The sequence below is a fragment of the Chenopodium album genome, chromosome 24 (genome assembly GCF_948465745.1).
Source record: "Chenopodium album chromosome 24, dcCheAlbu1.1, whole genome shotgun sequence".
NCBI classification, from domain to species: domain Eukaryota; kingdom Viridiplantae; phylum Streptophyta; class Magnoliopsida; order Caryophyllales; family Amaranthaceae; genus Chenopodium; species Chenopodium album.
In genome coordinates this window covers 12,094,115-12,105,194 of record NC_137857.1, presented here as the reverse complement: position 1 = coordinate 12,105,194, position 11,080 = coordinate 12,094,115, and the positions used below count along the sequence as shown (strand labels likewise).

The following is an 11,080-nucleotide window of genomic DNA, read 5'->3' as shown; positions in this document are numbered from 1 at the left end:
AACCTTTGCGCGATCTTTTTTTAATAATCCGACCTTTTGATTATTCTACAATAATCCCACCTTTACACCCCATTCTATTCTATTAGGCCAAACGGGTTATCAACTTACAATAGCAAGTCACCTTGCCATGTGTCAAAATTTGATTAGTCCAAATTTAATTTTACATTTTAAAAAAAAACATTTTTGAAATTTTTTTTTTTTCCCTCATTCCTTACTTCCTCCATAATTTCCAGCCAGCAACCACCCAACCTCCTTTTCCTTCCCATCCTCTTCTCTTTCCGGCCACCCCACCACTAGTCCACTACCCACCTCCCTTCCCCGTACCCCTCACCATTTTCCCTCATTTCTTGATGTCACCCACCCCCTGAAATCCCCACCTCAATCCACAACTTAAAACCCAGAAAAAAAAACAACCACCCACCTCTGTCAAAGCTCCGTCGAAAGCTCAAAACCCAGGAAAAAAACCACCAACATTCTTCGAAAGCTCGAAACCCATAAACCAACCTACCTTTCCTCAAAATCCAGCCAAAAATGGTAGATCCTCCGGCACCCGCTCTGATAAACATTCATTCAAATATATAAATGTCTTTTAGGAAGAATTTGAGGTGGGTTTTTGCAGAATTATAGAATTGGATGATGGGTTTTGGAGCTTGAGTTCCATAGAAATGGAGGTTGAGAGGAATCAGGAAAGAGAGACATTGCTGTTAATGGCAGATTTTTGAGTTTTAGGGGAAATGAGGACAACAATTAGGAGAGAGAAAGTGGTTTTGAAATTGAAATCAGAGGTTGAGTTGAGGGGTGATGGTGGTAATGGAGGGAGTGAGAATGAAGATGATGATGGAATCGAGATTTCATGGTGGTTGTTGTTGGTATTTTTGTCGATTATTGATTTTAATGGTGGTAGGAGGAAGGTGGCTAAGGGGGTGGTCGGAATGGAAATAAATGGGAAGGGGAGGCAAGAAGGTGGGGGTGGTCGGGGAAGGGGAAAGTGGGTGGCTGGAGAAGAATTACTTATTATTTTTTTTAAAAAAAAAAAAATCCATAATTGTTACAAAAAATGAAAATTAAAAAAAAATTACCTGAACAATAGGTAGTAGGTCAACTTGGCCTAATAGAATAGAATGGGGTGTAAAGGTGGGATTATTGTAGAATAATCAAAAGGTCGGATTATTAAAAAAAGATCACGCAAATGTTGGATTATTAGAATCAAATTTTCCTATTTGTTTTTTGTATATTAGGATAATATTCTTGTATTTTCCCGTCAATTAACCCTCAAATTGACCTATCTTTTCGGTCCGAAGTCCGGTCTAGTTTGACCGGTTTTTGAACACCCTTAGCAATGAACAATATTTATGATCCGTCGTGCTCCTCCTATACAACTACCTAGTTCACTGATATGTGACCACCCTGCCAATATAGGATTTGTAATGGTGAGTAAAGCATTTAACTTGATCATTCATGCTCATTTTCCTTATTATTTGAGGTTTACGTTAATTTTACTATTTTGTTTGATTTGAGATATTTAGTTGGTAAAGTTTATGATTACTTAACACCACTACTTAAATAATTATTGTACGATTCGAATCAAAATGAATCGATTGTCTGGTTTTCCTTACAAAGTCAAAGATCTTGTTCTTTTAAACTGAAATGAGCTAAACTAAACCAAACTTGAATAATAATATGAGCTAAACTAACTCGAATATAAGTCAGAATGAACAAGACCTTATTCAATATAGATTAGTAGATAACGATCTCGAGTTTAATTCGATTGTCTTTCAAATTTTGTGAAAGGAACTCCTCATGTCTTTATATGTGTTTCCTAATAAATTTCCGCAATTTCTTCAACATATAGCATACGTACGTTTCTTCTTTGAATTTACATTTTACCATTTTTTGTTCGTAGCTTCAAATTAATTTACATGAATGCATCTTTTTATTTATTTATTTATTTTATTTAAATGTAGTTCTTTTGCCAAATTCTCCGGTTTCCAATTGCCAAATTAATTAAAATTTTGACATTATATTCAATTTTCTTGGGTTTTGTTGGGGTTTACATGGAGAGTTGCTTTTGGGTTTTGTTCTATCTTATTTTATTGGTCAAAAGTTTTTAATTTAAGTTATAATCTACAAAAATTGTACTGTAGCTTTTTTAGAAGATAATTTTATTTGACCCCATTTGATAAATATTTGTTAGATCATGAATTATAATGAATTAGTTTTATTTGTAATAAAAATATTCAAACATTTTACCCAAATTATTTGATTTTGATTCAACCCATATGCTTTAATGGAAATTTGGTTAATCAAAGCAGATTTGTTTGTGATTCATCTGAGTAGATTCTCATGGGATTCTTCAGATTTCCCTTAATTGAAGTTCTTTGTTGGCAGTTAATGTTGATTGTAAAAATCCCATATAAAATAAGTTATTGCATTGCTGTAATCTTCTTAGTCAGACTGTATTATTTAAAAGTACAATAGATGCTTTGTGTCTAGTACTTGTATTATTTTGGTGTTATCCTGAACTGATACCCAGATGCTGTTTTTCAGTTGCAGATTTTCGCGGCTTCGTTGGTGTAGTAACGGTAAACTTAGTTATTGTTTAATAATACGTGGCGAAATCATAGGTTTTGATTAAATTGCATTTGATTAATGGAGTTGGAACTTGAAGTATTTAGATTATTGATGAGTATGTTGAATGTCTTGGTTGTGTGGATCTTTAAAATGGTTTAAAATAAGGAGAACAAGAGCGAAAAGTGAGACAACAAAGGAAAGAATTATTAAGAAATTGAGCAGAGAAGGTGGTGTGAGTTAGGGAGTCAGATGCTTGTGGGTGTCACTGACTATAAGAATTATTTTAGTGTTATGAATCTGTTGTTTATGTCTCCTTACTTAACTTTGTTTGCCCGGGGTTCATGGGGTTTGCCGCCGCCCAGGGAAACAGGCACTTCTTAGGTTCTCTTGTCATACAAGAGAGTCCTTTATTAAAAGTTACTCGATCCCATTTCGTTCTCTCTCTTTCCCATTCACCATTCTGGCTTAGTTTCCGCCAAGATTCGTTCTTGCTGGCTGCATATGTCCTCTCCCTTGAGATCTTTCCAAATTATCTTGAAACTAAACCTTTCTGTTAAATCTAGTTATTTGGTCCCACTCCCTGGGGGGATTAAATGTTCCATTTTCAGGAAATTTTTCTTGATTCGTGTATATGTTGCATGATTGCATACACATTTGTATAGTCTAGGAATTGATGTCCTCGATCGATTAGTTTTCTATAGAAGATACAGCACCTTTGTGTAAAAGTAACGATAGTCCAGATCTTTACCGACCAAGATGAAGTTTATGAAACTTGGATCAAAGCCAGATACATTTCAAAGTGAAGATAAGCATGTCAGGTTAGATCTTACAGCCCAGTAGTGATAGTAGTCTTGATAGTTGTATTGGTGCTGCTTTTAGTTTTTATTTTTTGCTGTTTTTGGGGTAATTGATGTTCGATTTCCTTAATCGGTGTGCGTGCAATTCGTCTATCTTGCCAAGTTTAGATTAATTCTTATGCTGAGGAGTGAGGACTTCCCGCCTTTTTGGGCAATTTGATCAATTTTAGGGGGTTATATATCCACTAGAAAACATCTTAAGTCAAAAGTCAGGTATTTTTATTTCATCATATTGACAGTGATTTGTGCTCTGCCTTTCCACTGATCCATACAGATTAAGCTATTAAGGTCTGTTATTCATCTTCTGTTGAGACTTGAGAGAGAGAGATTTTGGTTTTTGGCGATTTTAGGGTCATTTCTGGTTCACCTATTTGGACTAAACAAAGCTTTAAGGTTCTGTACTAAGTTCATCCCTTAAATCTGATTGGATCTTTAAAGAAAGAGATTAGGAGCATGTGGCATCTTCAGAGAGGATTGTCAACAGTTTATTAGAAACTTTCTCGAGTTTGGATCGGAAATAAGAATAGAATTTGTTTTGGATGGAGGGAAGCAAGAAAAAATTGCTTGAATCAATCATCATTTTAATTTATAATAAGCAATATATGATTGCATAGGCAAGTAATAGATATCCTGCATTCTTGCACATGAATCTGTTGGCTACTTGCAATTAAATGTTTATATATTATTTGTGTTTCAATCTTTCTTTACTTTCAGCTTATAAATTTAATAACGAGATAACCTATGATAATTACTTCAACATAGGTTACTGTCATTATTTGAAGATCCCTAAGCTTTATTGGCCTTCACACCTAAATTGCTTATTCTATAAATTAAAATCATCCTTCAAACTATCATAATTTCACATCAGCCCTACAAGAATTATATATACTGGTTTCTGATCCAAAATTTGTTATCACTTCTTTTGAAATTTATTGGACTAATATCATTCCAAAACAGGTGATCTATGGGCATGCCATTCTTTGTCAGGCACCCACTCCGATCTCTCAAATTGTTGTTATGGGTCAGTCAATTAGTTGAATAATTTCTGAATAATAGAAAATTTAATGTGTCTGCTTTGAATTTTAATATTGTCTACTTCATATACAAAATCGAATCATTAGCACACATGTGCAAAGGCTTTGGTATATTAAATCCATTGATTCATATAGTGAAATAAGGTTAATGTGTTCATGGTTTCTTTTAGGTTTATTAGCAGCAGTCTAATTTGTTAGATGGGAAATTTAATGTAGCAGTGTTAACCTATTTGATTTTAGCTATAAATTCTCTGCATAATTTTTTTTTTTTTAAATATTTATGGAGTTGACTTGGTTATTTATATTAATACATGTTCTATGGCATGTGTAGGTATGTAGCCACAGAGCTGTCTACTGACATTGTTGTCAATGTTGGAGATGTGAAGTTTTATTTGCACAAGGTACGACAATTATCAAGATAATGGTGCTTTTCTCTAAGAATTTCAGCTCTTAGTTGTTTGTCAGATGAAGCCCATGAAGGCGATCATGTTATTGTTCTGTTTTTATTTTTATCTTTGCATTTGCGATAGTTTTTTGTTTTTTTTTTTTTTTCTTTCTTTTCATTTCCCATTGCTAGATGGCATCAACAATTACAGTATTACATGGACTAACCTGAACCTACTATACACCTAGGATGTTTGGGCTTCACCTTACTCATTTAATAAAGCATGACCATGACAGGATTGTTTTCTTAGTCTTATGTTTGAATAAAGAAACAAAATTGTGCTATACCGAAGTGGAATGAGCATATTCTGTACATAACACTTCAGCTATACCAAAGTGGTTGTCTTCAGTGCCTGAGGGTTTCGAAAACTCAAAAGAGTACTCTGGTTCGGTAAACTTATTCAATCACCAACCCAGTAAAATCCTGTAATAAACTATTTAATCGGATGCTAAAAGAACTTAGTACTTATAATTTGCCCAGTGTCTCTATTCTCCAAATAGAAAAAAATAATGTAAGTGTTAAGAAAAGAACGAAGATTTTCTTCCATTGAATTTATGTCATCAGCTTAGTAGACAATGACATAATTTACCCACAAATACTGAAAGCTTCCTTGTATTACTTTTTACAGTTCCCTCTCCTCTCCAAGAGTTCTCAGTTGCAAAAGTTGGTTTCAACGGCAAATGAACAGAGAAATGATGAAGTAACTATAACAGACATTCCAGGAGGGCCTGCTGCGTTTGAAATTTGTGCCAAGTTCTGTTATGGAATGGTGGTTACCTTAAATGCTCACAATGTTGTTGCTGCTCGTTGTGCAGCTGAGTACTTGGGTATGCATGAAACTATGGAGAAAGGCAACCTTGCATACAAAATTGATGCCTTCCTGAACTCTGTCATCTTTCGGAGCTGGAAGGATTCAATCATAGTTCTACAGACAACTATGTATTTGCTCCCATGGTCTGAGGATTTGAAGTTGATTAGTCATTGTGTTGAGGCTATCGCTTCCAGAGCAGTTATTGACACTTCCAAGGTGGATTGGTCGTACACATACAACCGGAAAAAGCTTCCAGAGGAAAATGGAAGTGAATCAAATTGGAATGGTGCAATGAACTATAAAGTAGTGCCAAAGGATTGGTGGGTTGAGGACTTGTGCGAGCTTGAGGTTGAGTTATATCAAAGAGTTCTAGTTAGTATCAATAGCAAAGGCATTGTTTGTGGTGAAGTGATTGGAGAAGCTCTAAAAGCTTATGTGTATCGACAGTTGCCTGGTCTCGTCAAGGGTGTGACTAGGTCTAGTGATTTGACAAATTATCGATCCACTGTTGATACGATCATTTTTCTCCTACCTGATGAGAAAGGCTGTGTGTCATGTAGCTTTTTGCTGAAATTACTAAAAGCAGCCATACTAGTAGACTCTAGTGAAGTGTTGAAAAAAGAGTTGATTAAGAAGATCGGACACCAACTAGAGCAGGCCTCTGTCAGTGACCTTTTAATCAGAGCGCCAGAAGGTGATTCTTTGATGTATGATGTTGATATTGTACTGAACATAGTACATGAGTTTTTCATCCGAGATCAAAATTCTGAAATTGAAGCACTAGAGGCAGATGAGTCTCAGGAATTTAAAAAACCTGGAATATTGTCTGAAGCATCAAAGCTAATGGTGGCCAAGTTGATTGATGGATACCTTACTGAAATAGCAAGGGATCAGAATCTGCCCGTGTCAAAGTTTGTTGAACTCACAGAGATGGTATCTACGATTTCCAGGCCTGGACATGATGGGCTATATCGTGCAATTGACATGTATCTCAAGGTAATTAATCTACTACGTATCTTTATACTGCATCATTGTCAAGAATTATTGGTCAATGCATTTCTTGTCTCTGCCTGAGTACTCAAAGTATATTGGTGTGCGAAACCTTATGCAATAGATCATTCCATTAATGCTATAGTGGCATAAAATAAGAAATATAAACTACAATTGCTCTGTAATCATATAATTATACATACATACATACGTACGTACATACATACGTACATACATACATGTACATACATATATATATATATATATATATATATATATATATACATATACATATACATATACATATATATATATATATATATATACATATACATATATATACTTATACATATATATATATATAAACTAAATGTGCATATATTTTCTACTAAATGTGCATATTTGATTTTGGACCTGATACTTTTTTTGCAATTTCTGGAAAAAATGAGAACTTGTGCACATTATGTGCAAAAAATATGCACATTCAATTTCGGTCTTTTTTTTTTTGCATATTTTATTTAAAAAATATGCGCATTCAGTAAAAATTTTATGCACATAAAATCCTTCTCATTTTAAGATTCTTCTCATTTGACCCTATATATATATATATATATATATATATATATATATATATATATATATATATATATATATATATAAAGGAAAGAAGTATAATTATTTGGTGCAAAGATTAAGAAGATTGTCTTTCAAAAAAAAAAAAAAAAAAAAAAAAAAAAAGATTAAGAAAAATTGGATAAAGGAAAAGTATGAGTGAATTATAAAATGAGAAGATAAACCAAAGTTTGATTGAAATGTTACCGTGCATATAATTTGAGACAACCAATTAAATCTGTATAAAGAAAAAAAAAAAAAACGGGATGAAGTCAAGAAGGGAGTGTATTTTGGCACATTGCTGTTGCAATTGCTGTACTAGGATTCAAGAATTGTCTCATGTTACAAGACTTACAACTCTTGATTTAAATTTACAACAATGTAAATTGGACTTAATCCTTGACATAGGCTTCATTTGTACTTCGGGTTATTTTTTTAAAGTTTTCTGTTGAGCTCATACGTCCTTTCCTCCTATATTGATCAAAATAGAAATTTATGTTGGGATAATTCTTAATTTATCAGAAAATGATAATGGTTTCTTTAACTGGATATATAAAAGAATTCAGAAGTAAAACTTTATACTACGGAGTAGTATCATAATAGAATTTGGGGGTGAGTTGTGAGTAGAGAAAAGAAAATTTGAGACCCATTTTTTTTTGTTTTCTTTTTCTCTGCTGTAAGTTAGAATTATCTTATCGTGTCTGTAAATGCAGGAACATCCTGAGATCAACAAGAGTGAGAGGAAAAAGATATGTAGGTACATGGACTGCAAGAAGTTATCAGTCGATGCATGCATGCACGCAGTGCAAAATGAAAGGCTCCCAATGAGGGTGATTGTTCAGGTGCTTTTCTTTGAGCAGGTTCGTGCTGCAGCTACATCTGGAACCAGCACACCTGACCTGCCAAAGAGCATCAGAGACTTGAACAGTGGGTCCATGAGGAGCTCAAGGTCAACACCTAACGCAGATGAAGATTGGGACGCAGTGGCTACAGCTGAGGAATTGAAGGCCTTAAAGGGTGAATTAGCTGCTTTGAAGTTGGAGAGGAAGAGAAGTGAGAAATTCATAGAAGGTAGACCTAGCATTGACAAGACTGCCCTTCATAAAGTGAAGGGATTGCTCATGACGAAGAAGATTTTTTCAAAGCTTTTGTCAAACAAACATGCTAATGCTGATACAAGCGGCTCAGATTCATCAGAAACTCCCAGTACTGCAAATCCTGAATATGCAAAATCTACGACTTCTGCTAACAGGAGGATTTCAGTTTCTTAGTACATTATTGAATTATAGTCGTCTCATTGTAAGTCTCCTGAGTTCTGATCCCCCCTCTTCTTTTGTTGTAACACTTTCGATTTTCTCTTGAACACATTAGATGTCTAGGATTAGTGATTATCTTCGCTTTTGAGTAAAAAGGTAAGCTGTACTGCTGTAGTATGGGGAGTATTGGAGATACAGGAATGATATATTAATAATTATATATGGACAAAATGTCTATAATATAACTTAAAAATATAACTGATTGACATTGATGATTGATCAATCAAATTTGTTATCTTCGATCCGTTTAACAATCCTGAATATGAGAGCAGTATTCTTTTCTTATGATTGATATTTAACAATTAAGCATAGTCGTAGCTAGATGTTTAGTTTAGTAGAGTTAATCTAGAGGTGGGATTAATATATCAAAATAATCTAATTCTATATTGTATTTGTACTAATGTATGAAATATTTGAATATTAGAAGATTGATAATATATTAATGTTGAAATAATGTGTTCATTTATGAACATATTTTTCTTCTAAATTTTTTTAAGTTAAAACGTTTCATGTATTACACTTTGACTATATGTTATTAGATTATTCTTTATTTATATATTCACAATTTCACCTTTTTATGATTATAACTTGTTGATGATTAGAGATATGTATGTGACAAAAATTACTTATTGGCAAACTTGAAAATAATGAAAGTGTTGCATGTGTAACTAAATAAAGGGATTAAGGGAATATAACCCGTTTAAAAAAACACACTGGGAGTATAATTTTGGTGCCATTTGGTAACCATAATGCCAAATTTTGGTTCAATTTAGTAACCATATTGCCATTTCCTGATGATAATACTACACTCTAGTAACCAATAGTGACATAATTGCCATTTGTAACTAAATAAACAAAGGAAAATTTTCTGATGACAATACTACACTACCATAATTTCCTAATGGTTCATAGCAGTGTGCCATTTCCTAAGATAATACTACATTCTTTCGGAAACTAACAAAGTTTCAAAAGGTTATGATGCAACAAGGTACAAGGGAAGAGTTGATTAATTCTGGGTGCAAAGTGAAAATATTCAAATAATTGTAGGAAAAGTTAGTTCTCCATATTTCTTAATCAGCTAAGGAATTTGGAAGTGTTGTACTCCCTCCGTTACTTTTTACTCGCAACTTTGGAGGGAGTTGCGGACTCCTAGGCAAAAGATCTTAAGGGGAAAGATTAAAAGGAGGGGCATGTGATTAGAGAATTAAAAAGGGAGGGAAAAGAGGAGCAAGTGGTACATGTGACCCTTTCTTATTTTCTCTCTCCTTTTCTCTCTCCTTTCCCTCTCCTTTTGCACTCTCTTTCCTGACAGAGTTTTTGGAGGCTAAATGACTTAGCCTCCAAATTTTTTTTTGGCTCCAAAATTTTCATGAAAATTTGAAAATTTTGAAAATGAAAATTTAAACAGCAAAAACTGAAGCATAAACACCCTTTATAAGGGCAAATTGATTCATTCCACACCCACAACACCATAACAAGTTCAAAAGGGTATTTGGGGGGGGGGGGAGGGAAATACGAACTGTTTGTTTAATTACAGACCACAGAAGCTAAAAACCATTGTTTGAAAATTACAAAAATCATCATCATCTAACATTAGCCCTAATTCCTAATTGCTGAGTTAGTAGTAGCAGCATTAGTGAATTTCTACAGAATTAGGCTCCATTGAAAGCTCTCAAAAAAAGGCAAGTCACCTCCACTTCATCACCTACCATCAAATCTGCAAAAATAAAAAAAAGGGACTCATGGCAGAGATAGAGGATGATTTTTTTCAACATCAACCAGTTGCTCATGGAGCATATGACAGAGATGGAAGAAAATTCCATGCATTCAGCATCAGGGTCAGGGACAGATTCAACACAATCATCACAACAGGAACAAAGTGAAGGCACTCAGACTGGGGACTCAGAGTCAGATGAAGAGCAAGGCAACAATGCAGCAAACAATGGGAGGCAAAGCAGGGAACTCAACATTCAACAGTTTAGACAGATAGTAGATGATATTCTACTAAACATGGAAGGTAGCTCACTCCCAAGAGGTATGCTGTCCTCTTTGGCAAGGAAACATCAAGTACACAAATCAACAACAACCAGATGGTTTCAAGTAATCAAACAACACATGCAACAGGGAGAAGTTGTTGATGTCAGAACCAAAAAGCTAGGCAAAATAGGCAGAAAGGCCATTGAATATTCTGATGAGTGGCTGATGTCAGTGCCACTATACAAGAGGACAATAAACAGAAGCTATGGGGCAGCTTTGAATGTCAGCCATGTTCTAATTCACAGATTAAAAAAAAGAGGCAAACTGAGGGCAGTTTCAGCAAGTAATCACCCTGCACTAACTGATAATCACAAGATTGCAAGGCTGAAGTGGGTTCTACAACACATACTTCCAGTTCCAAGTGAGGGGGACCCATCATTCATGGATATGAAACATCACATTCATAT

At 34.4% G+C, this 11,080-nt stretch overlaps 1 protein-coding gene across 5 annotated transcripts; it reads left to right on the top strand.

The window, feature by feature from the left end:
• The first annotated feature begins 1,372 nt into the window (after positions 1-1,372).
• LOC145611085 (phototropic-responsive NPH3 family protein NPY2-like) lies at positions 1,373-8,878 on the top strand. Of its 5 annotated transcripts, none has more exons than XM_081666323.1 (5): positions 1,373-1,430; positions 2,548-2,582; positions 4,794-4,863; positions 5,536-6,714; positions 8,034-8,878. In XM_081666323.1, exons 4-5 carry the CDS (start codon positions 5,674-5,676, stop codon positions 8,589-8,591), a joined length of 1,599 nt encoding a protein of 532 aa, XP_081522449.1. In that variant the 5' UTR covers positions 1,373-1,430; positions 2,548-2,582; positions 4,794-4,863; positions 5,536-5,673; the 3' UTR covers positions 8,592-8,878. The 5 variants fall into 5 exon arrangements, with proteins under 5 accessions (XP_081522449.1, XP_081522447.1, XP_081522448.1 ...); XM_081666321.1 differs by having other exon boundaries at positions 2,548-3,389; XM_081666322.1 differs by lacking the exon at positions 1,373-1,430 and adding an exon at positions 1,781-1,857 and having other exon boundaries at positions 2,548-3,389.
• Positions 8,879-11,080: the final 2,202 nt, after the last annotated feature.